The sequence below is a fragment of the Episyrphus balteatus genome, chromosome 2, assembly GCF_945859705.1.
Source record: "Episyrphus balteatus chromosome 2, idEpiBalt1.1, whole genome shotgun sequence".
Lineage (NCBI taxonomy): Eukaryota > Metazoa > Arthropoda > Insecta > Diptera > Syrphidae > Episyrphus > Episyrphus balteatus.
This window is the reverse complement of record NC_079135.1, coordinates 69401929-69429278: the sequence shown is the minus strand read 5'-3', so window position 1 is coordinate 69429278 and position 27350 is coordinate 69401929. Positions and strand designations below refer to the sequence as shown.

At 32.8% G+C, this 27350-nt stretch overlaps 1 protein-coding gene across 1 annotated transcript; it reads right to left on the bottom strand.

The window, feature by feature from the left end:
- Positions 1 to 1818: 1818 nt before the first annotated feature.
- Positions 1819 to 25415, bottom strand: LOC129911495 (probable cytochrome P450 28d1). The gene is made up of 8 exons (XM_055989308.1): positions 24890 to 25415; positions 7603 to 7729; positions 7381 to 7519; positions 5911 to 6018; positions 5615 to 5719; positions 2728 to 3138; positions 2438 to 2561; positions 1819 to 2377 (listed from the first exon to the last, which is right to left on the bottom strand). Exons 1-8 carry the CDS (start codon positions 24930 to 24932, stop codon positions 1938 to 1940), a joined length of 1497 nt encoding a protein of 498 aa, XP_055845283.1. The 5' UTR covers positions 24933 to 25415; the 3' UTR covers positions 1819 to 1937.
- Positions 25416 to 27350: the final 1935 nt, after the last annotated feature.

Below are 27350 nucleotides of genomic sequence, written 5' to 3'. Positions count from 1 at the left end.
TCCTTGTCTACGTTAAACAACGTTTTCAAAAAGGTATAGATCATTTTTTACGACCAGGGGTTTAGTCAGGGCATGCATGGCTTTTTTGTATGTTTTATGTTTTACATAAACAAGCATATGAGTAGCATGAAAAATAAAATAAAATCCAACAAAGCCATGCATGAAATGATGAAATTCGGAATTAGTACCACAAAAACTAGAAAAAAATTGTTACACCAATGAAAGTTGGTAAAAATGTTTCATTTATAACAGAAACTAAGAACCCGAACAGTCTATACAAATATTTTAGGTTAAAGGGTGTTTTTTTGGGAAATAGGGTAAAATCCGCGATAAACCCGATAAAATCAATGGTATAAATGGTACTCTTACAAAATTCATTAAATATGTTCTCTTTCCCATGGGAATTACGAATAATTTAAGTCTATAAATTTTTTTTATGTGAAAGGGTGTTTTTTTTTAGGAGTAAAGAAAATATGGATATATTTGAAAAAATATGTAATACAAGAGTAATATTAGTGGTACCGTATTGAAATTTAGTAATTATGTTACTTTTAAGAAAAGAAATAAGAATCTTAAGTGTCTATAAAAATATCATGGTTAAAAGGGTGTTTTTTTTAGTGAAAACACAAATGATGGGTCACTCTAATGAAATTTGGTAAAAACATTGGTTTTGGGATAGAAAGCAAGAATAAAGAGTTTTCATAAAAAAAAATTTGGTGAAAGGGTGTTTTTTTTCGAAGAGACAGTAAAATCTGCAATTGGTCCCAAAAAGCCATTGATTCATTTTATTTATGGTTTTGATGACAAATTAAAAATTTACGGCCATATTATACACTAGTTTAAAAAATACATCTGGATGTAAACAATGTCAAATGTCAAAAATAAATCCAATTTCATAATTATTCACTACTTAAATCTAATCTTAAATCCAATTTTTTAAATCCAATCTCGTTTAATCCAAACAAATTTAAACTGCTCTCTGGAGGTCTGTTTAACTTAATAAATCCAGATGTAAAATTCATTTTCACAGTGTTCAGTTGTTTTGTCAAGTATTGTGTGAAGGAAAAATAAAGATAAATGCAAATCATACACAAAATATTGAATAATCACATGATTTTTTTTTGTGTGAGTAATATGAACAAAAAATTAAATCCTTGGATTTATGAAATTCAGATTTAATGGATTGGATTTAAAATAAACTTTAATCCAAACTAAATCCAGAGTGAATAATATGGCCGTTATTGATAAGTTTTTGATAAAAAATATAATACAATAATAATATACAAATCTATTAGTAAAGTTGGTTTTTAAGGAGTTTTTTCCAAGGGGTCTGTTTTTTCTTAGAGACACACTTGGGCAAACTTTTGAAATGTAAGTTTATTATAAATAGCCAGCAGTTAAAGAAAATAAATATGTACCTTACTTTGGATTTAAAAACCGAACAAGGATTATGTATATTCAGAACTTTTAAATAGAAATTGAATTGAGAAATTGAAAAGAGTAAAAAAAAGCATGCGTGTTTAGGGCGAATTAAACCTAACTTGCACCAGTAACTATTAATTAAAAATAGTTTTGTGCATGAAAAACGGTTATGTAATGATTATATTCGATCATACTTTGGAGTGAACAAAATATCAAATCAACTTGCTGTGGCTTTGCTGTTCATCGCATTACGTTGATGAACCGACTGATAGAAGGGATCAATTTTGTTGATTATTTTTAAATTATTATTTTAAAAGAGAAAGTATGCACAATAAATATTTTATTCATTTTTAATTTATGATAAATGACGGTGTATTAGAACGAAAAACTTCCGCAAAATGTTTGCGTTTTATTCAATTTTATTCATTCAATTCCAACAAAAGTTTTATTCCTTTACCCTCTTAACAATATTAGTATAATGTAAGTAAGTAATGTTTAAAAAAATAATAAAATTATTATTTCCTTTCTTCAAAGTCTAACCAAATTCCACCAACGAGATTTGCAAAAACAAAAGTTGGATGATAAAGTATATCTCTTCTTGTCCTTGAATTCAATTTGAATGTGAAATTCTTAACAATCTCAGCAATAGCAGCCTTAATATGTGTTAGTGCGAATTTGATGCCCATGCAAGTTCTTGGCCCATCACCGAATGGCAAAAATACACCCATGTCACGGTATTTTTTGACACCTCCATTTTCTGGACTAAAACGATCTGGAATAAATTCCTCGGGATTTGGAAAATATTGTTCATCATGGCAAAAACTGTAAATTGGGACACGAACTACATCTCCAGGTTTAAGTAGAAGATTTTTTCCACTTTTACTATTGGTAAACACAATTGGTTCAGTACAAATTTTCTTCCAAAACAGATTTAATGGAGTAAGTCGCATACTCTCTAGAAAAAATAGTTTAAATTAATTGTTATCTTATTAAAAATTCAGGTTTACTTTCTTACCATGAATGCATTGTTCCAAATATGTCATCGTGTCAAGCTTTTCAAAATCTAGTTTTCCCTTGCTGTTGAGGTTTTCTTGAATTTCAATGAAAATTTTCTCTTGTTCATTTGGATATTTAGCTAACTTGGAAAGAAATAAGAAAATTGTAAGAATAAATATCATGTTATTGTTGCAATATACAACATCTTTAGTGTTACATTCATGAGATTTCTATTTAAAATTGCATGATGGAAGATCTAAATATAAATGCATAAATCGTAATCGATTAAAGGACTTGAGTTCAACTTACCTGATATAAACACAATGACATAACCATTGCCGAAGTTGTATATCCATCCAATAAAAAAGTCATTGTATGGCCAACAATATCATCTAACGAGAGGTCTTTCTTCTCCCGCATTTGTATGATGTAACTCAAAAAATCACCGCGATTCATTCTTTGTTGTTGATGAGCATCAAAAGCTGAACCAATAAGTTTTGTAAAAAAATTTTCATGTGCTTTTTGAAAGATTCTTCCTTTGTAAATGTGTTTGATATTTGGCCAGAATCCAGCTAATACTGCATATATTGAGAAAATTGTAGTTTTATCAAATAGTGCATCAGTAGTGCCGAATATTGGTGACGGTTTATCAGTAAAATTTGCTGCATTGAAACCTAAAACGCTGTCCGTTACAACTTCGGAAGTGTATCGTAGACTTAACTGAAAATGAAAAATTAAAAAATTTATAGGTAATACTTAGAAAACAATTTAAAAAACTATCAATTGGAAGAACAGGTTGACTATTGCTGTGTCTATTTAATCAGTAGTTAAAAGTTTTCAGTTCTATTTCATTCCATCGAATATATTTAAAAAAAAAATGTCGAAGAAATATGTAGCATTGTACCAAAATGCCTTAAAATATCAAAATTTTATTCATCTTACGTAAACCGACTTTTAAAAAATGAGGAGGTGCTCAATTCCATTGTTTTGTTTTATACCTCAGAACTTTCGACTGGTTGAACCGATTTTGATTGATTCCAGTTTGGTCCAATTTAAGTTTGGCACAGTTTTGAAGTAAATCAAATTATCGTCATTCCGTTAACGCTTGTTTTGGGATTTATTTAGATTAATAATTTGTTTTGGTGAACAAAATCGAAATAAAAAATCGAGCCCACTTATATTTCGTTTAATATGGTGAGATAAGAAATAGAAAAGAATTATTTATCATTTCTGGAAACAACATTAAATTCTATTCCTTTAATGATAAATCTCGAAAGAAAAAAAAAGTATTAAATAATAAAATAAAAAATGTGTTTAGTTTCTCTATAGAAAAAAAGTTACGCATACAGCAGAGTGATTGACAAATTGAAAATATATGTAGTTAATTTCAATTTAAAGAGGAAGTCCTGTATAGAGTCCGTTAAATATTTAAACCTTCTTTCGCACATGATAATTTGAAATATTTACATAAAGTAAAAACTCAAAGGAGAGTGGGCATTTTGGCCTATTGGTGTAACACATTGAGACATACATACATCAAATGAAAGGTCTCGATGAGTGTACTATTTTTTTGTATGGGCACAAGTCTACATTTGATGTCTAAAAATGTATGTAATAAAATTCAGAAAAGTATACATTTTGACTAGACACTCGATTTACTTGGTTCAAAAAAATTACATAACTGTGTTGGGAGATCAATTGGGCTATTCCATCACCAGTTTTCACCCATGACGCAATGCATTTTTCGGTTTTTAAAACACTTTTGTATGGGACGTGGCTCATTTGTGTAACATATTGATACATACTTCAGTTGAAAGGTCTCGATTAGTTTGTTATTTTTTTATATGGCCAAAAGTCTGTGTCTCGTGCAGGGAAAGTGCAGTGATGCATTTTATGTTTAAAAATGTATGTAATAAAACTCAGAAAAGCATACATTTTGACTAGATGCGCGATTGACTTGATTCAAAAACATTATAATAAATTTGTTTTGTTGGACTCCTCTAATTTTCAAAAAAAAATGCATTTATCGGTTTTTATGGATTTATGAAATGCAATACCAAAAAATGTTTGAGTTAGTATATGATTTTCTGTACTTTGAAGTGGTGTGCGAAACTACCTTGTTGGTTTGAAAGTAATTTAAATATACGATGGCTGTGACTAATTTTTCAAAAATGCAAATCAAACTTTAAGTTATATTACTAATAAAATGTTGGAGTGAATTTAAACTCCAAACCATACCTTTTTTGTTCTAAAAACACAAACATGTAAAATAAGCTGTACCTAATACATTTTTGAACATAAAATGCACTACTCCACCTTCCACGAGAAAGAGTTTTGTGTCCATTCAAAGGAATAATGCGCTCATCAGTACCTTTTATTTGATGTAAGTCTCAATGTGTTACATTTATTTTTGAGCATAAAATGCACCACTGCACTTTCCCTGCACGAGATAGTCTTTTGTCCATACAAAAAAATAACACGCTCATTGAGATCTTTCATCTAATGTGTGTCTCAATGTGTTACACCAATGAGCCACGTCCCATACAAAAGTGTTAAAAAAAACCGAAAAATGCATTAAGTCATGGGTGAAAACTGGTGATGGAATAGCCCAATTGAACTTCCAACACAGTTATGTAATGTTTTTGAAACAATTTAATCGAGCATCTAGTCAAAATGTATACTTTTCTGAATTTTATTACACATATTTTTGAACATAAAATGCATCACTGCACTTTCCCTTCACGAGATACAGACTTTTGCCCATACTAAAAAACAATACACTAATCGAGACCTTTCATTTGATGTATGTCACAATGTGTTACACCGATGGGCCACGTCCCATACAAAAGTGCCCAGTCTCCTTTGTCGAACTAAACCGAAATCGTTAAAGCTGTTTTCGAGAGAAAACCCGTTTCTTACTTTTGTTTTACATCGTTGTTACAAGTTTTTTCACACCGACTCTTCAATTAAATATGCCATCACAAAAATAGAAAGGGGTCGATCAGGGGTCCTACAGTTATTTTTCTTTTAATTTTAGACATATGTAGGTACAATACAAAAATTGAAATTTTGAAAAACAATATCTTTCGGGATAACACTCGTAATAAAGCAAAAAAAAAAACATTTTAGTAAAAAACAAAGTTAAAAATAAAAAGCAATTTGAGCTTTTTCTTTATAACTTTTTGTTTATTATTACCTCACTGGCATTAACTTCCTTTGCTGTTGTAGATCTGTATTTGTCTTTCATGTATTTAATGAGTCCTGTGCTTGTTTCCTGAGCTACTGGATAAGCAGATTTTATCTATAAAAATATATAAATTATAATCGTGTTTTTTTTTCTAATACTCAGTAGCAACTCATTCTTTATTTTATTCGCAAAACAATAATATTTAGCACAAGTATTATACTATACTTGTTTTATTTTTCGAATAAAATTTGAAATGGTGGCATATATTAAAAAAGTAAATAAATAAATAAAACAAACATCATTACCTTATTTAGTGTTAATGCAAATGTAATTTCTTGTCGACGTTCTTTCCAAGCATCTCCTTTTAAACTAAATGGATTGTGACTGAAAAACCTTTCCTTTTTAACGTTTATCTACAAGAAATATGCAATGATTTAATTTCTGACATATTATTTTAAAGCTCTTTTAAACTCCATGTACACTTCAGTGTGCAAAAAAAAAAAACAATTATTTCTATTTTCGTGACCTTTTCATTTTTTCAAGGCCGCTTAGGATTTAAATTAAATTTCTAGAACTCGGCCATTCCAAAGTAACGGAGAAGACATTTTCACGCTTATTATTCTTTTTATCTCGGTGAAGAAGCAATACTTTTGCTTGAAACTTGGTAGGTCTAAAGGGCTCATGATAAAGTTGATGTTCCAGAAGTTTCACGAAACACTAATTAAACGTAACCAAATTATTTACGGTAAAGTAGAAGTCGCGTACAATTCTTCTCCGTAACCGCCTTTGTCTGTTAATAAATTAGCTATTTTGAATTAGTTTTTCTTGAAACTTCTAGAACTTCAACTTTATCATGAGCCCTTAAGACCCACCAAGTTTCAAGCAAAAGTATTGCTTTTTCACCGAGATAAAAAGAATAATAAGCGTGAAAATGTCTTAAAAATGCAAATGGAATGGCCGAACTCTACAAGTGCTAAAAATTCGAAAAGTATTCGGTTCACACGCTGGAGATCTAGGTTCTATTCCTATCGGTCCCATTTTTTATTTTTATTTAAATATAGTATGCCATATTTAAGTTAATATACACAACACCTAAAACCAAAATTTTCAAAAAAAAATTTAATTTTATTTTTGAATTATATTATGTAAATGCTTTTGTATAAAAAATAAATCTTGGACCCTATTTTATTAAGAATAATTTATATAAAAAGTTTTCAACTCGAACCCTTGGAATTTACAACTTTGAAATTTAGGTATTTAAAAAAATACTATTTTTTTTGAAAAATCAATTTTTCGAAAACGAATTTATGAATTTTTTAGGAAGGAGCATATTAAGTTTAGACGTTCGGCGTCCATTAATGAAATTGGTATCAAATGAAAGAACTAAAACGTAAGAAAAAAAAACTAATTTTTACTATGGAGGTTTTGCTGTATTGCATTTAGAATATAAGATATTGCAATTAAGTATTGTTAATGCATCGTGTAATGTGTTGAAAACAAATTGAACTAAGTTTTTATGATTTTTTTTCTTTAAAAGTATTAACACTCTTGGATCCATTTGCTGAAACGAAACTTAAATATTTAAGTAGAACATAAAATCGTATTCCCTATTTTTTCCTCTGCGTAAACTGTCACATAAGGTTTTTTATGTAGAACTTAAATCCTTAAGTTTCGTTTCAGTTTAGTAATTTTAACTAACTTTTTTTTCGTGCACGCTGAACTGGAAACGAAGCTTTAAATTATATTATTTATATCTTTTTTGTTTATGTACTCACCCAAGTTGACATCTCATTAACTTGAAAGCTCTTAAAATCTGTTACAAAAACTTTGTGCACAAATTCAGGGTTAAGTACCATCAGCTCTGGTGAGCGAATACTGTAAACACCAACAAAATCTTCATCCTGGTGATATTTCCTATAAAACCAATATAGTTTGAGATTTTATATGTACCTATTCTTAAAGTTTAAGAAAGAATTTTTTATATTTTGTTCAAGTACCTATAAATATCATCCTGGTCATAGATAACAGCTCGTTTTTTGGTAACCATACTAGGAAAGCTACCATAGAATGGTATAGGTGTGATTTCTGTTACACCTCGTTTCCTCCAGTGACCAAAATTCCATACTAGAAAAATATAAAATAATCCTGTAATTACACCAATAAGGATAAATGTAACGAGCAATGAAAATATCATTTTGCGGCTTGAATGCAAATTGTGTTTAAATTTATTAGGTATCTATATATGGCTACTGCAGTACTGTTCAGTTTGAAGTTATTGTATAAACTAAATTCAAATTGAAGATTCTTTTTTTTTTTTAGAGCACTTTGTGTTGTAATAAAGTGATAGCTATCATCAGGAGGTCTATTTAAGGGAATAACAAGCGCGTGTGCCAGCTTGATTTATCGGTGGCCTTGAAGAGACAAAGTGCAAAGAACAATGGATTTTGTTCAATAAACTTTAAACCTTTGAACATTTAGGTAAGTTTTTGATTTTTAAATGAAAATTTATTACAAAGTATTGATAGAAAGAAATTTACTTGCTTGAGGTCTGGGCCTATTGTGGCATTTAATAAGTGAGCTAGTCGTACGTTCTTGGTATTGTAGTTTGAAGTAGGTACTTTAGTTTACTTTGAATCAATGTTTTCAGCTTTCTGACCAAGATCAACTCAGAGTGACTCAAAGAATCCTTCTCTCAAAAATAGACAGACATTTTTTATCCGCCCTTGTGAATGTCCATGGTCTAAACTAAAAATTGGTAGTGCATGAAGGAATTCAAGAACAATTTCGTTTACACCATAACCTTTCATTGTACCGTGACATTTGTTCCCAGTTGTAGAAGACAGTGAACTGAGAGAAAAAAATATTAAGTCATTCCAAAACGATCCTGATATGCCTGGTTTAGTTTCCAAACGACACGCACGTTCGCTAGTGTCGCCCATATCGCACAATTAGGATTTTTTTTGGGGGCCCTGTTGTTCTCAACTTGCAAACTTTGCTTTACAAAAGAGTTCTTTTGCTGAGTCCATTTCTTCTTATGGAATTGATCAACTTATATATCCTCATCCAAAAAATGCATTAAAATAATTAAGAAACACAAAAAAAATCATGATATGGGGTGCTGAATTTTTGATAGCAAGTACGCAGGTTTTGAAAGTTCACCTTCGAAGAAATAGCCTAAGTAGACCTTCACTCCCACTTTCTCGTTTATTTTAAGACAGCTTCTCTCGCTGTCAAATTCTCACGAATTAATTGACCAACGGCATCCTTCCTGATCGAAATTTCAATTTATTGCATAAAAACCCCAATTTTTATGATTTTTTTGAAATTTTATCAAAATTTTAAGGGTGTTTGGGCAAAATTGACTTCAGATTCGGATTCAGTACGTCAAAATACATAAAGATAGGCAGGTCCGGTCAAAAGTATTGACACTTTTTTTTCGCTTGTGTTATCATGGGCAAGAAAAAATGAACAGTATTTAAAATATATATCTGAGCAACCAAAATCGATATCAAAATTTTTTAAACGTAGTTACAAAGAATAACATTTTTTTCTAAAAATTAAGACCATACAGAATTTTCTACAATTATTATGAACAGAGAAATTAATTTTTCATTTCTTTCATTGTCCCAAAAAATTGAAATTTCTTTCTCGAGTAAAAAAATCACAACTTCCACAATCATGCCTATTACCGAAGACGCAGAGTGAGAGTGAGTGAGAGTCACTTTCGTCAGATTTCCTATTACCGAACTCGCCGGTGCTGAAGTGAAAGAATGACATTTGGCTATATAAGTGTCAACAATGACTTATGTCGGTAAGACGTTTAGTGTTTTTTCGTGGATAGATAATACAGTTGGTGTTTAAGCACATAATAAAAAAAATCGTTGAAATCTGAAAACATTGGAAAACGGTTTTTTGACGATAACTTGAAATTTTGAGGGTCTACGAAAAATTTCATGTGCCGAAATATGATGTACTCAGTTATACCTACAACCTCTGCAAGGTTATTTCCAAAGTAATTACATGATTTTTATTTTGTAACGCAGTGTAATCAATCGCGCAATTGAACCTTTCTAATCCTCTAGCAGTTTCCCGGTTAGAAAACAGCAGGTTGCATTTTGAAATTACACAAAACTTTTACTTATAATGCGATATAATGGGTTTAAAATTTTCCTATACTTTTGGTTACATTTCCTTCTAAATAGTGCCGTGAATTATTTAAAAGACCTTAGGTCTTAAAGGCATATCTATACCTAGTTAATATTATTATAAAAAAAAAAATTTTTAAATACCTACATAAAATTGTCATTATAATTATTTCGTTGAGTGTATGGATTGACTTAAACAAATTAAAGAAATTTTTATAGAAATGAACATATAGAAGGGTAAACCACCTTTTTTGGAAAGAAGGGAAATATTCTACTGGAATAAGCGCCTTAATTCTACGAGGCATTCTTTTTAAACATCATTAAATTGTAGTTGTGAGGTCGTTATCATTCATCATAAAGTCTTTTCAGTAGATAATTTTGTAGTATTAATTACAAGATTTTCTAGAATTTTTCCAAAAGACGTTTTCTATATGGGATTTATAACTGGAGAATTGCTAGAACACCCCTATCTCAATTTTTACTTGCGCTAGGTACTATTGGACAATCTTATAGGATTCATAAAGATATCGAACTCGAGATAACAACTATAAGCAAAAGAAGCAGGTTTTGCGATTCTGTCTGTTTCTTTCTCAAGCTGCAGTCCAAGCTACTGAAGGAATTTGCTTCAAATTTGGTAGTTAAGGGTTTTGGCTTTTGGGCGATTTCCTAGAGGGGAAATTTTGAAATTTTGTTAGATTTTAAATCAACCGTACTTACCATAGGTATGATCAAAATGGGAAAGCTATTTTTTCTCAAAAACTGCTGTAACGATTTTGATTTAAAAAAATATGTGAAGGTGTACTGTGTCGTAGGATTGAAATAAAAAAAATATATTTTAAGACCATTTATTAACAATACCTGTCATAAAACCATTTTCTTGATTTCGGACTTCCTCGTAAACGATTCAACCAATTTCAATGAAAATCTTTGTACAAAAACCTTTTCGTAGCCTTAATGTTAAAATTAATAAAAACTTTCAAGCATATTTTTTTTTTAATAATGAAATAAAATTGAAATTTTTATTTTATTAATGCTATAAACCACTTTAACATTCTAAGCAACTTTTACATTCATGCATTTTATTTCATTGAAGAATAACACTCTTTTTTATTGTATAAAAGTTTCAAGCCTCAAAAACTGATTCCGAATTCGTAAAATTCTACCATGTATGTAGAAAGAACGTTATCCGGATATGGGGGAAGCCTTGGGCCTCCACAAAAAAGGGGCCTGCTACATTTTTGACAAAAAAAAAAGAAAAACAGAGCGAGACCGTCACGAGTCTAATTTTATCATGAACCAAAGACGATGAACCCGTGTTGCCAATAGAAATGATTCCCTAATAAAGAAAAGAAATTTTTTTAGAAAAGAGTAATGAAAAATATTATAAATTGTATACAAATGAAAACCAAACTACAAACATGATTAGTTAAAATATAAAAATCAAAGTATTTCAATGCTAATTACAACAGAAACATGCTAGAATAAAAATTATTTTTTTATTAAATAAAAGTTATTTCAACTTAAAAAAAATACAAATTAAAAAAAAAAAAAGAGTGTGTGTACACATGTACACGCGACTGAAGTTATACTTCTCATTCAGTATTATGTAAATGAATTTCATTTGATATTTTTAATTTCTATTATTAAATTAATTAATCCACACTTCGTTTTTTATATTTTGATCAAGTGAACAATAAATTAATTCTTTCATCCTCCTTGCGTCCATGTAGTTTTCAATTTATTTTGTGAAATTTACTCATGTTGTGCGGTTCAGAACGTACGGTATATGCTTAACGAAAGTAAACGAATTGCGTATAAAATATGCGATATGGTAATTTTATGAGAATTGTGTGTGCTTGAGCACTAGTAGTAGCAATATGCAACTTGCAGGGTGATCTTTCCTCTTGGTTTTTTTAATAGTAAATATATTTCTATTTTTTTAGTAAAATATTTCTTTTTTTATCATAAAAAAAAATTCCGGTACAATCCGGTTTTTCGACTTTTTTCAAAATTCCGAGAAAATCGCGTTTGAAAGTTGGGGTAAATTTTTTTTTCGAAAAATCCCCGAATCTTTGAACGATCCTGGAAGCTAAACCGCTTGGGAGCAATTTTTGGGAGTGATGCCAAACGATAGCTTGTGTCATGGGCCTACGCTTTGCACATTGTCAGATTTTTAAAAAATCGTCTTCCATGTTAAACCGCCACATCATGCCTATTTTTTCAGAATCGTGCCTATTTTTTTTTTACTTTTAAGTTCTTCCGGTTTGAGAACGCGTGGACCTACAGGGATGTTAGTTATACCCAAGTGTAGGTTAGAGTCCCCGCTACCTTTTGGCATCAACAATTTTATTTTCATTTTCTTCAAAATTCCGAGATATAGGCGTTGGAAGTTGGGGGCGCGAAAAAACTTCTGGGAGCTGAACGCTTTGATCTAGAGACAGGGGAGTAGTGCCATATGAAAGCTTATATTCTCAGCTAACCGATGGTGGTATAATCCGGTTTTTCGACTTTTTTCAAAATTCCGAGAAAATCGCGTTTGAAAGTTGGGGTAAAATGTTTTTTCCAAAAATCCCCGAATCTTTGAACGCTCCTGGAAGCTAAACCGCTTGAGAGCAATTTTTGGGAGTGATGCCAAACGATAGCTTGTGTCATGGGCCTACGCTTTGCACATTGTCAGATTTTTAAAAAATCATCTTCCATGTTAAACTGCCACATCATGCCTATTTTTTCAGAATCGGTCTTAACTTTTTTTTTTACCTTTAAGTGCTCCCGGTTTGAGAATGCGTGGACCTACAGGGATGAGATTTGTACCCAAATGTAGGTTAGAGTCTCCGCTATCTTTTGGCATCAAACAATTTTTTTTCATTTTCTTCAAAATTCCGAGAGCTAGCTCAAAATTTGACCTAGCTCAAATTTGAGCTGAACTGTGAGCTGAGCTGAAATGTGAGCTTTTTGCAACCCTGGCAACTTTCCACATGGAAATTACCACATGCAACATGCCACATGCAACTTTCCACATGCAACTTGCCACATGTAACTTGCCACATTCAACTTGCCACACGCAACTTGCCACATGCAACTTTCCACATGTAACTTGCCACATGCAACTTGCCACATGCAACTTGCCACATGCAACTTGCCACATGCAACTTGCCACACGCAACTTGCCACATGCAGCTTGGCACATACAACTTGCCACATGCAACTTGCCACATACAACTTGCCACATGGTACTTGCCACATGCCACATGCAACTTGCCACATGAAACATGTAACTTGCAACGTGTTGTGTGTTTTATGTTGCCGTACTACGGCGTACTGCATTTTCAAAATACTAAAGTACTGCCTACTCTAAAGGTGAAACGACAGCCCTGCTACCCAGGGTGATCGCGTCATAATCCCTTTGACATTCTTGTCAAAAAGTAAATTTTCATATCCACCCTCCCATAAGAAGTATAACTTCAAAAATTGCCAGCCGCCATCAACTAATGTGATTAACTGCAACTAAGTCTGATAATCATTTTTAAATTTTCTTAACTGGTTTCAACATTGACCAAATTAAATTTTATTTTGAGTTTATTTCCCTCAGTGTAGTTTTTTAAATTCGAAATAAATTTTATTCGTTTCACTTGAAACTTATTTGTTGCCCCGGGGCCTTCACACCTCTAAATCCGTTCCTGGATAGCACAACAACTTATTCTGTTATCTCTGAAATAGGATTAGATCGTTTCTAATTTGGAAAATGCCATGCCGCTGGACCAACACAAAAAGGCTTGAGGATTTGATTCTACGGATTCGGACTATTGGTTTTTGAGGCTCGAAGCTTAAATATTTATCTTTTTCCATAATACGTACCAAGGTGTTTCGCTAACCAGTTAGCACAGGTCTTCAGAATTTGCAATGTTGGTTTTATTCTATACTGATGGTATGAGTATATCCTAACAACATCCTAATTTTTCCGACCTCAAGCTATTTTTTTTTTGTCTTAGTTGACTGGCCTAGAAAAGACTTCTTAACCTCGTACACGAGCACCTTTATTTTTATAGCCCGGGAGCCAGCGTCACTCATTTTTGAAAGATTTGATAATGGATGAATTTATTTTTTTCGGGCAGTTTTTACATTAGAAAAACATAAAATCGATGCCTGCAGGCGCACCCGTGGTGCATTAATTTACAGTTAATTTTCAAAGTTGTAAAAAAACCGAGGTCACATGTCTAACATGATAAGACTTGAAACCGGTCTAGAACGTTAGTTGGCACTGCCTTGAGAAAGAAAAACCATGCCTGCCACCTGGACAGTGGGGCGAAGTTATCCTGCCGCTGACCTAAAGTTGTAAAAAAAACCGTCAAATTGTTATATGTGATAAGGGCTGAAGTATGTTTAGATAGTTAGTTTGACATTTAAAATAGAGGAAAAACCATGCCTGCCGCTTGCGTCCCGGGGAGAAGTCGCCGGCAGGATCGAAAATAGTCGCACTGTCGCATACTGTATACAATCCAAAAATATTTTGTTTTTGGGTAGAAATCTGGGAGAGAAACAATGTTTTGATGAATTTTGTAGACCGTTTAATAAAGAACACCGAAAAAATAATATCAGCTCTAAAAGTCTTTTATAACTCCAAAGCAAAGGGGTAAAAGGGGGGAAAATACCCATTTTAATCTATTTTATCAAAACGTCTAAAAAAGTAAAAGTATATTAAAATATACCTATACTTTGCATTAATATATACCTCATAACAATTATACCAGAAAAAGGGTAAGGAGGGGGGGTGGGGGGAATCACCTTTTGCTGTTACCTGGCATAAGATCTTTACAAAACAAATAAGTTTTAAAAAAACATTTTTGTGTGTGCTTTTAGTTTTGGTTTTAATTTGTTTTCAACACGTTATAAGATTATAATTTAGTCAAAAATGCTGGACAGCACATCTTCGCCACTTCTGAATGACTCCATTAAACATGAAATATCTTCTTCATCAGAATCTTCGCTAGTGCTGACTTGGTTGTGGGTAGGTTCTTCATCATCTTCTTCGTTGTCAATTTGGATATTTGCGTCTGTTTAAAGGAACATAGATTAAAAACTGTATGAATTGTCAAAGGAAGATGGAAAGTTGATTTATTTACCTGAATCATTAATGTTTGAATGATCCTTAATCAAAACTTCGCTGGCCGAAGTTGGTAATTGGTCACCTTCAAACCACCTAAACTCCAGTTTGTCCCTTATTTCTTGCCATCCACAGTTAGAAGGAGAGAGGACGGTGGGATTTTGGCGGTATGCATTACTCCATATACTTCAGATGTAAGCACATCTCAAAATTTGCTGGTGCAGCTCCGACTTGCAGGGTGGCAAAATTGAGCCATCAAAGTTTTTTGTTTTAATTTTGAACGTCTCTTCAATGTCGTTGCATTTAAAGGATTTGGCGAAAATTGAAAGCCGGGCTTCGTTGACGTCATTAAACTGTTTAAGTCCGTATATGTAGCAAACAAATCTTTCTAGTATGTCAAATATCTGTGCTTCGATGTCTGGATAGTTTTTCAGTTTTGAGAAGGCTTCGATGAAATCAGTTGAGTTTTGAAGAATTGTAAGTGGCCGCTTCTTGCCTTTTTTGAAAAATGCAGGGTTGAAGTCACATCCTGTGAAAGCATGGAATCGTGGAAGAGCTTGACATAAATCTGGTCCCAATGATTCGTAGAGCTTCGACACGTTGATGAATTTTTTTGCATTACCAACGCCAACTTTCAGCCAAAGTCTTACATTTTCTTTCAAGTGCTGCATGTTTCCAAGTGCAATGACGAGAATGTCCGTATCGGAACAGCGAATAAGAACATTCGAATCTGGCTCCACTTGACAGGCGTGGAAAATGACTTTAGTGTCGGCTTCTTCGTGCGCAGGACATGCTTTATTTTCGTCTTCTGTTCTAACAACAGCTCCATTAACTTCCAAAAATTTGTAACAATTTTTATAGTTAACATAAACTGTTTTATTTTTGAAGAATGTCACCATCTCTTGATTTTTCTAGTCTTCGATCAAAAAAGACACCAAGCTCTCCTTAAAATTAATATTTCTCAGCTCGGATAGAAAGTCTGCAGGCCGGACTTGATCGGGACCCTTTATTTGATATACATTTGACTTCGGTTTGTACCTCGCAACGTGTGTTCATTGTCCTTGATTGAGGGTGAGAAATACTCGTCAAAGGTTACTATCACCGTTCCGGCTGTACAAGTGTACATCTCGTAAACATCTGCAGTATCTTTTTTGAAATATTTCCAAAAGAAGCTGGGATCTTTCTCATCAGATGAAGAATGAAAAATCCATCGAAAATTTGGACATCTACATGCGATGGTGGTTCTTTGTTTTCCTTTGTTTCCAAAATGTTCAATAGGGTAGATTTATTAAATTATTTTTCCTAATTACTTTTTCTTGAAAAAAGAGCATTTAACCCTTTTTAGGTAAAATATGCAAAATAATTTTTCTTCATTACTTTTTCTTGGCACCAATTAGGAAATCAGGTATAAAAAAATTTACTATGAAAATCAGCCAAAAAATGGTTATTCAATTATATTTTTTTTGCACAAGTATGAACTCAGGTATAAAAATAGGAAAAGCAAAGTATTCATTTGAAAATAAATTGATAATTAAAAAAAAAGTAACATTTTTATCCATGAATTAAATAAAAACAACTTCATCATTGACAAACAAAATGTTTTTGAAAAAAAAAAAAAGACATTTATATTGAAAAAATTTACATTTTTGATTGCAAAAAATGTTTCATTTAAAAATAAATATATTACCAGTGGCAATTCTGGTAAGGATCTCACAAATAAAAAATGTGAAATTAAGATTGCAATAATCTTATCAATTTGTGCCAGTTACGACTTTTGCAAAAAAATACACATTACGTTTCGTTATGAAACAAAAAAAAAATTAAGGGTGTTTTAGACCCATAACCACCCCCACCGCACCACTCTCAAATTTTTATGGTTTGATTTATATTAGTGCCAGAAATAAAACTAATTATTCTAAAAGAATTTCGTTTTGAATATATGGGTATCAAGAAACCATATAAAAATGTGTTTGTATCCCATTTGCCCTTCTTTGTGCCCCTTTTTCTTATATTATTGTTATAAGATATAAAATTATGCAAAAAATATGCATATTTCTTGTATACATTTAGTTTCATAGCTGTTTAGATAAAATTAAATAATTAATAGTAATTAAAAGGATGTTTTTCCCCTCTTTGCCCCCTTTTTTGGAGTGATATTAGACTTTTAGAGCTGATATTATTTTTTCAGTGTTCTTTATTAAACGGTCTACAAAATTCATCAAAACATTGTTTCTCTCCCAGATTTCTACCCAAAAACAAAATATTTTCGGATTGTATACAGTATGCGACAGTGCGACTATTTTCGATCCTGCCGGCGACTTCTCCCCGGGACGCAAGCGGCAGGCATTATTTTTCCTCTATTTTAAATGTCAAACTAACTATCTAAACATACTTCAGCCCTTATCACATATAACAATTTGACGGTTTTTTTTACAACTTTAGGTCAGCGGCAGGATAACTTCGCCCCACTGTCCAGGTGGCAGGCATGGTTTTTTTTTCTCAAGGCAGTGCCAACTAACGTTCTAGACCGGTTTCAAGTCTTATCATGTTAGACATGTGACCTCGTTTTTTTTACAACTTTGAAAATTTTTTGCCACTTATTGCCCCACTGTTGAGGTGGCAGGCATCGATTTTGTTGATTACATTTGCCTAAACTACAGATACAAAAATAATTTAAGCGTTATCATCATTAACATTGAATAATGACGCTGGCTCCCGGGCTATTACAGGTAACAGAAAGTGATAACTTATTATAATGGGTAAGTTTTCCATTTAATTATTGTTTGTCATTTTGTGCTCGGTAGGCATGACAAGGCATGTAATCATAATTTATGATCTACTTTTAACAAAACTAAAAAATTAGAAGAAAATGATTCAAAATTATTACAAAGTAAAACAATTTCTATAGATAATGTTTTTTCTTTTTTGTTTGACTGAATTTAAAAAAAAGTCACTTTTAATGCGCAAAATGTGGACTGTAATTATTAGGACAGAGATAGCTCTGGAAACTTTACAAACAAAAACTTAACGAATACTAAAAATCCAATGGGTAAAACTCTTTAAGGGTGAGGTTAGACTTTAGTTTAAACTTGGTTAACATCATTTTTTATGCAAGACTATCTCAAAAACTTGAAATGAATGAGTTTTGTATTTAATGAGTTTGTTTTTTTTGTATTTTATTTTAAAACTATTATCCTAACCTATAAGCTTCACGAACAAGCCATATTCAGCATCTTTGTCAACAATATTAACTATTATTGCAACGTTTTACTCGTTTATCCAGAATGTAACTTTTCTGGCGGGCGGGGCGTTGTAAATTGCACGTTATCCTGCTGTGGAGGAGTAAGAATTCACTCAACACTGGAAAACTCCTTTGAGAGAAAATTACCTAAATATGTAACATAGTTACGAAGATCGGATTAGTGAAAAATATCCAGGATATGCACATAAAATTATATTCCTCCAAAAAACACCCAAGCATACTATCTTATTTCTATCGCATGAGAAACTCATAGAAATCCAGGGTATTTTTTTTTTTTATTTAAGGTTTTAACGGAGTTTCCTTTTGGTTTTCGTGCGGTTTAGATTCGGACACTTTTAATCAGTCTTCATTTGGTTCAAAGACTTACAATGAGAGTACTTTCAGGGGAAAATTTAATTCAAGGTACTGACCCGCAGGTATTAAACACCACCTATTTTCTTCATGTTGACACTTTTTTCGGTCGTGGTAGTTTAACAAAAAAAAATTTTAAATTCCTAGGTTCTGCAAGCTTTCTATATTTTTCCGATCTTACATACGGACTTGAAAACGGAATCAACTTAATACGTTTTGCTGAAAAACGTGTTTAAATAAACCACACATTTGTTCCATTGCCCCCTTCGGGTAGGGGAAAAGAAAGAATATACCCGAGGTAGGCATGCCTGTCGTAAGAGGCGACTAAAATCCACCCTCCGTATACTGAGAATGACGTATACAAAAATATGGAATGAATAAAACAGAAAGATATAGTACCCCAGGTGGCAATTCAGATTTTCTGGAAAATCCACCCTCTTCGGAGGTCGGCTCTAAGGATTCTGGGGAGAGCCAATTATTCCAATTCGAGCACTTGATAAATCCGTTTTCAAGAAAAAACATGATAACGCGATCACCACCACCAACATCGAGTGCAACCGAGCAAAAGAGTCTGCCTAAACTGCCAGAGCGTGCAAAAGAAGACTCAGAGAAAAAAGATAATCTTGAAAAAGACAATAACGATCTTCGTCAAAGACTCGACGAAACATTGAAACTCTATCAAGAGTTGAAAGAAGAAATCAATTTTCTAAGAATAGAAAATGAGGCCTTAAAGAAAGCCCATCAAGAAATCGATCTTCTCCGCAAGGAAAATGATATGTTAAAAATAGCTCAAACACTTAAAGAAACAAAAACAACTCCACAGCAAGTGGTAATTCACGAATATAAAACAGACGAAGAAGAGCTAGAACGTGAAACGGAAAGATCCTCCAAAAATTCAAAAAGACGTACCAAAAAACGTAAAGTTTTCTCCTCACCAGAGGGTGCTTCTTCTTCCGAGACAGAAGAAATAAAAGAAGTAAATGCACTAAAAGATACAAATATCAAAGAAAAACCGGTTAAAATAAGGCCACCGCCACCGATTAATGTTGTCGGAGTTGCGGAGTTCAATAAATTACAAACCATTTTAAAGGCGTAACCGCCAACGAATTTGAAAGTTATCTCGCTTAATAACAACAAGTGGAAAGTTTGTGTAAAAGACTCCGATAACTATCGTCTCCTTTCGCGAAGACTGAATGAAGAAAAAGTAGAGTGGTACACATATGAAAACAAGTCGGAAAGACCCCTACGCGTCGTGGTGAGGGGCTTACACTCTTCATGTCAAAAAACCGACATCATTAATGATCTTAAAGAAAAGAATTACAAGATCTTAGATGCGGAAAACATAGTAAAGAAAGAAAGACAACAAAAAGATAAAGAAACAGTCGTGGTACAACGTGGTCTTCCACTATTTATACTCACGTTCGATAAAACAGAAAAACTAGAGGAAATCTACAAAATCAAAAGAATACTTAGCCTCGTAGTTAAGATCGAACCTCTAAAAAAACATACAAAACAAGTTCCTCAGTGTAGACGCTGTCAAGGGTTCAACCACACACAAACTTATTGTAAAAAAGAACCAAGGTGTGTGAAATGCGCGGGAAAACACTTAACCGCAGATTGCACCGGAAATAGCAAGAGTCCAGCGAAGTGCATAAATTGCAACGGAAGTCACCCGGCAAGTTATAGAGGCTGTGAAGTAGCTAAAGAGCTACAAAAACGCCGAGAAAAAATTCATGCCCAAAGAAAACCCACAAAGAACGAAACTTCTAAGACCCCTAAAAGGGTAAATACAACAAAACCCGCCACTGGTAAAGAAAATCAAACGCCAACAACATCAAACACGTCTCCAAAGAAACGTAATGGAAACTCATACGCTGAAATGGCAGCTTCACCCGTAATCAAAAATAATTCCGAACCTGTCGCATTCTCTCAATGCTTGGCTATAATTTTGTCAAAATTTGAGGATCAGTTAAAACTTAACAAATTTATGTCTGAAAGGCTTTCTAAACTCGAAGATTTTATTTTATCCAACACTATTCAAAATATAAATGATGGAAAAGCTTAAAATTATAACATGGAACGCCAACGGATTATGGCAAAGACTTGGAGAATTAGAAATGGTTATGCGGGAAAAAGATATTGACATTTGTCTGATATCAGAAACCCATGTTAAAAAAGAATCAAATTTCAATATAAATGGTTTTCTAGATTACCACGCAATTCATCCGTCGAACAAAGCAAGAGGCGGAGCATCATTATACATAAAAGATTGTGTTAAACACTCGACAGGCCTTAAGCTTGAGCTTGAATCGATGCAACTTATAAGTGTGCAAGTTGAAACTAAGCATGATGTACTTAATATCTCATCTATATACTGCCCTCCGCGGTACAAAATTGATAAAAATGAATTTTCAAACTTGCTAAAATTACTTAGACCAACTTTAATTATCGGCGGCGACTTTAATGCAAAGCACACGTTTTGGGGTTCTAGATGTATATCTCAAAAAGGCCGAGCGTTATACGAAGCCGGTATGGAGAACAATTGTGACTTTCATTCTACTGGGAAACCAACTTATTGGCCGGCAGATACCTCCAAAATACCTGACCTGATTGATTACTTTATAGTCAGGGGAATACCGTCAAATCGAATTAAAATAACGGAATGCTTTGATCTTTTTTCAGACCACTCTCCCGTTATACTCACAATCAGCGAAAGTCTTGTTAAAGTTGAAATGCCACCTAGACTAACAAACGGTAAAACTAACTGGGAAGGCTTTAAGAAAGATATTGAGGATAATGTTGAATTAAGGGTATCACTACAGACACCTCTTGAGCTTGAGAAAGCGGTAGATAATTTTGTGCATGTTGTTCAAAAAGCCGCATGGAACAATACCCCTTGCCAAAGAGAAATTTCAGGGTACAAAGATGCTAAATATCCCCAAGAGATAAAAGACGTACTTAAAGAAAAGCGAAAAGCGCGTAAAAAATGGCAACAAACTCGTGCTCCTCAACACAAATCTAATTCAAATCGCTTAAGTAATTTGCTTAAAAAAATGATATCAGATTTCAAGAACCGCGAAGCTAAAAATTACCTTGAAAATTTGACGGCAGGTAAAGAATCTAACTACTCTCTATGGAAAGCTATAAAAGCCACGAAAAAACCTAAGCTTCCAGCACCTCCGATTATGAAAGACCAAAATGCATGGGCAAGAAGCGACAAAGAGAAAGCAAACGTTTTCGCTGATTACCTAGAGGACACATTCAAACCATTCAATGGGCAAGCATTGAATGATAGTATAAATATGAATTTAACGTCAAGTGAAAGCTTTATCACAAGAAATGTTACACTCGCCGAATTAAAAAATGAAATTAAGAAGCTAAAGCCAAAAAAAGCACCCGGATACGACTTAATTACAGCGGAAATTCTTAAAATGCTCCCACGGAAAGGTTTAATAAATCTCCTCTATATAATGAATGCCACTTTAAGGTTAGAATACATTCCAAATCAATGGAAAGTCGCAGAAGTAATAATGGTCTTGAAACCTGGCAAACCATCACACGAAAAGAAATCATACAGACCCATTTCACTGCTTCCTGTAGTATCGAAGGTTTTCGAGAGAATATTTTTGCAGCGACTTCAGCCAATAATAGAAGAAAAAGGTCTTATACCTGAACACCAGTTCGGTTTTAGAAACAAGCACTCGACGATAGATCAAGTGCATAGAATCACCGATGTCATTGAGAGAGCTCTCGAAGAAAAGAAAATTTGTTCAGCGGTCTTTTTAGATGTATCTCAAGCTTTTGACAAAGTATGGCACGAGGGCCTCAAATTCAAGTTAAGACAAGTCCTACCTGAAGGACTCTTTACCATTCTTAGAGAATATCTAGAGAACAGAATTTTCCGCGTCAGACACGGAAATGATTACTCAGACTTTAGGGAAATAGTGGCTGGGGTACCACAAGGTAGTGTTTTAGGTCCTATTTTGTACCTTCTATTCACACGCGATATACCTCAAACAGAAAACACAATTGTAGCTACTTTTGCTGATGATACCGCAATACTTGCAGTAGGCAAAACAATCAACGAGTCGACAAGTAAATTGCAAAATGCCCTTAACAATGTCAATGAATGGACAAAAACGTGGCGAATAGCGCTTAACGAATTTAAGTCAGTCCACGTGGACTTTACATATAAGAAAATAAATAGACTACCTGTTTTTATTAATACTACTCAAGTCCCATTTGCAAATGAGGCAAAATATCTCGGGATGACTCTCGACGCGAAATTAAAATGGAAAGCGCATGTTAAAAATAAATGTGATCAATTAAATATGAAATTGAGAGAAATGTACTGGTTGCTAGGACAACATTCTAGACTAAGTATCGAAAACAAATTATTAGTTTACAAGCAGGTACTAAAGCCTGTCTGGACATACGGTATTCAACTCTGGGGTTGTACACGCGATACAAATTTAAATAGATTACAAACTTTTGAAAATAAATTATTAAGATCATTTGTAAATGCGCCGTGGTATATAAGAAACGAAGATCTTCACAGGGATCTTGGAATCCCCACGGTTCGCGAAGAAATAAAAACGTTTGCCCAAAAACATCGAAAACGGTTAGTCGAACATACTAATAGAACAATACTAGAAATTCTCGACGAGACAAACTTAGTACTACGTTTGCGAAGGACTAAACCTTCCGATTTGGTACAGTGAAATTTTTCAATTTAATTCCTTTATTTCGAAATATCGGCATTGATTAATATAAATTTAAATGTTTTAGAGATTTTATTTATTTAACTTCCTTTAAAATAATTTTTTGATAACAAAAATTTAAACCATTACTTAATGATTTAATTTAAAACAAAAGTTATTTATTTATTTTTAAATATCATCAGTAGGAACTTTCATCGGAAAGTTACCTACAACACGTAACTTAACTTCGAGAAAGATAAATTGCTAGATAAGTTCCATCTGAACTTAGTTGCAATCGGGAGGAGGAGGTGGTTTTAGTGGTTAAGAGTCCCACATATCTATGAGCACGCGTTTTCCGGTCCTCATAGAATCTTTTGAAGATTTCAACACCTACCCACGGACAAAAAAAAAAAAAAAAAAAAATAAACCACACATTTGTTCCATTAACAAATGTCCACTAATATGAACTCAACTAACTTTAAAGCGGGTGAACCTATTCTGTTGACCCATTTTAACCTACAGACCTTGAAAACCGACTTTTTTTTGGCAACTTATAACAGTAACATTTCCAAAAAAAGGCCAATCAATCTTTTCTAATTTCGAATTCGAGTTCAGTAGGTACCTCAAAAACCTTCAGGAAAATATATTTTGGTTCTTGTGGCAAAAGCTTTGTGGACCAATATTATAAAAAAAAAAGAACAATTTTTTGCCGTTTACAAAGCGGACCTATTATTATATATACCGCGAGCCTCCTTCTCCCATAGAACTTTGTTTACTATCGTCGGGAGGAGATGGAAAGATAACTATTTAAAAGTCTTAAATTTTTCTGATTCACACGATTCTGAAACTATTTTTTTAGCTGTTTCTTTTTTCTGCGTCGATACCTACCAGATTTTCCATCTTTTCTGTAAAATTAAAAAGAAACAAAGATATACAAAATAAAGCACGTATACGCCACAGTGTATGTGTGGACCAGCGTGTGAATTACGTCATAGGTGTAAGTACATCCAATTCGAAATATAAAAAACTTACACTCAATAAAATTGAACAAAATCTCCATCTGCTTTCCCGTTAGCATTAATAAAAAAAATAGAAAATCAAAATTCGAAAAAGTAAAGAAACAATTTAAAAATATTTCCTTAGGCTCCTTAATTCTACTTTTCGATTTTCATTAACTGAGTGCATGTATCTACCAGGGAATGTTGTAACTCATAACTGTATTTTTATCTTCTCCGATTTTATGAATTGTGTACTTTCATTGTTTATTAGTGAATAAATTGTAATAAAACTGGTAATCTGTTATTAAAAATTGTTTTTAAATTTGGGGTCAAATTACGGCATACGATTTCGATCATACGTTAACGTATTGACGCTATACTATATCTCTTTCGTTTTCTACTGACTAAATACAGACGGCAATTGTCAAAAAGGTAACATATGATCATAATCGTATGCCGTAATTCGACCCCAGTTTTAAATGTCCGCCCGCTTTTTCACTATAAAGTGCTATTGAAAAACAATTATAGTTAAAAATTGTTAACATCAGAAAACATCATAACTTCCTTAGTATACACGTTCAGAGAGAAAACTTTTTTTATGGGTCACCCCTTTCCCATCCGTCAACATCAACGGATTGATTGCCGCAACGTATTCGACGGATTCTATGGGTTGAGCCCTTTTATATACGAGTAAAATTAATAATTGAGCGACCATTTTGAAACTTACAATATGAATTTTCTATTTCAATTTTCATTTGACACGTAGGCATTAGGTCTCTTTTTTTAATCAGTTTGTTAACCTATTCTGTTGAGTTTTTTTGCTCATTCACAGCGTTTTGATTTTTAATAATTTGTTTTTAATTGTTTCAATCGCTTTTATATGAGTACACAAAAATTTTTGTTTGTTTCTATAAAACTGAGTAGGTATGTACCACAGTACACATAAAAAGGTAATATATTCCGAACTGACATTGGTCGCCAGATTGTCAAAACATGACACTTTGGCGACCAATGTCAGCTACCGAATTCTTAATTGTTTAAAATACCGACGAAAAACGCACAAAAACCGATAAACCACGCACACCACTAATTTTTAAACAATTATTTATCATTTTCCGCGATGAAACACGAAGAAAATTTGTTATTTTTCAATTTATAATATTTTTAAATGACATTTTATAAATTAAAACAAAAACAAATTTCCTGTTTACTGCGATTGAAATATAAAAATTAAAGGCCGACCTGACAGATTGGTGCCCATTTTTGACAAAAAAAATTTTGACAACGTTCGGAATATATTACCTTATTAGGTCCGTTCCACACTCAGTTTGCAACTGCCGAATTTAGTAATATTTGGTTATTTTTGGTCAGAGTCTGTTCCCAACTTCAAAAATTGTGTAGAAGAGAGCGCTCACGAGAGAGTAAAAAATTTCCCCACCCTGACAAATTTAGCCCAAAGAATTTCTTCCGGCAGAAATATGAGTTCTGTCAAATGAAAAGTTGACGTATGTCAAACAAATAAACAAAAGAAGAAAACAAATCAAATTGTAGTGATTTTTTAATTGAATCGCGTTTACGTGTTTTTTTGCATTAGAAAAGTGTTAATGTTTATCGAATTAAGCAGAAAATATGAAATTGTGTTGAATAATGGTGTTCAACTTGTTCCAGACTTTTTGGCAGTCTTTCGTAGTTTTATTTCCTACTGAGAGAATTCTCTCCCAACTCTCATTAATTTGACAGACTGCCGAATTTAGTGCACAAAAAGTCTGGAACAGACTTATTATGTGTACTGTGGGTATGTACTCCGATTTTTATTTTACCTACTTCAACTTCCCAAAATTTTCTGTCGAATCTGGGTCTACTATTCCACTAGCTGAGCAATCGATTCTTAGCCAAATAACAAAAAACACTCTTTTTCCCAGAATGCCCATCATGATTATAACTCTATTTTAATCTACCAACTCTATTTATAGGTACCCATCTTTTGTGAAAAAATTGACCTCTTTTAAAATCAACTTAAAATAAAGTTAAAATGCAAGTTAAGTAATATAGCTTCGAGCTAGCAAAAATAATATGCTCCCACAAAAACTGTTGTATGAGTCAACATGATGGGATATAAATTTTATTATATTATACTCTCGTACAATCCCATTCAAATAAAAATATATTTATAACGATTCACCAAGACCTTTGCCAACAACTATAGCTCGTAGAGTAGGCTCTTGGAATCACATAACCAACATAAATCGATTGATCAACAAAATTCCAATGATTATAACATTATTTGTTATTTTTACCTTCTTCAATCAGCTCAGCAAGAGATTCCCATCTGAATTGTAATTTGTATCTTATGTAAAATTAAAAACAGTTAAACGGACAGACCATCCGTCAGTACCTACTCCAATATGCTAATATTTCGGTATAAGGTAGGTATTTAAATCTTCATCATACAAAATAGCCGCACTTTGTAGTAGTTTCCTTTGCAAGTTGTTTATTTGAAGCTTCAACATGAATGCCAACATAGGTGAAATATTCATATTTTATTTGTGTTATTTTAATGGGAGAAAAACGGTTAATCTTGTGTAGTTTTCGTATTGATTTCATATAACTTTTTAGTTCTCGTTCAGTATTTTATCTTGAATTAAAAAATTAAATGTTAAAATATTGCAAATAATTAAATAGTTCATGAGGGTTGGGAGAGAATTCTCTTAGTAGGAAATAAAACTACGAAAGACTGCCAAAAAGTCTAGAACAAGTTGAACACCATTATACAACACAATTTCATATTTTATGCTTAATTCGATAAACATTAACAGTTTTTTAATGCAAAAAACATGTAAACGCGATTCAATTTAAAAATCACTACAATTTGATTTCTTTTCTTCATCATTTATTTGTTTGACATACGTCAACTTTTCATTTGACAAAACTCATATTCCTGCCGGAAGAAATTCTTTGGGCTAAATTTGTCAGGTTGGGTAAATTTTTTACTCTCTTGTGAGTACTCTCTTCTACACAATTTTTGAAGTTGGAAACAGACGTTGACCAAAAATAACCAAATATTACTAAATTCAGCAGTTTCAAACTGAGTGTGGAACGGACCTTATCTTAGAAGCCTGCAGGTCAAGATAAAGATTTTTGAGATTTGTGACATTTTTGCTTGAAATTGCACCAATTGCACTGGTTAA

What these genes read in the sequence shown, in the direction of transcription:
- LOC129911495 (XM_055989308.1), bottom strand. Translation starts at nt 24,932, where the DNA reads ATGCCTACGTGTCAAATGAAAATTGAAATAGAAAATTCATATT. An exon ending in TGAAATAGAAAATTCATATT is followed by an intron (nt 7,730 to 24,889) that starts GTAAGTTTCAAA and finishes ATATTTTTCTAG; the next exon opens with TATGGAATTTTGGTCACTGG. An exon ending in TTTGGAACAATGCATTCATG is followed by an intron (nt 2,378 to 2,437) that starts GTAAGAAAGTAA and finishes TATTTTTTCTAG; the next exon opens with AGAGTATGCGACTTACTCCA.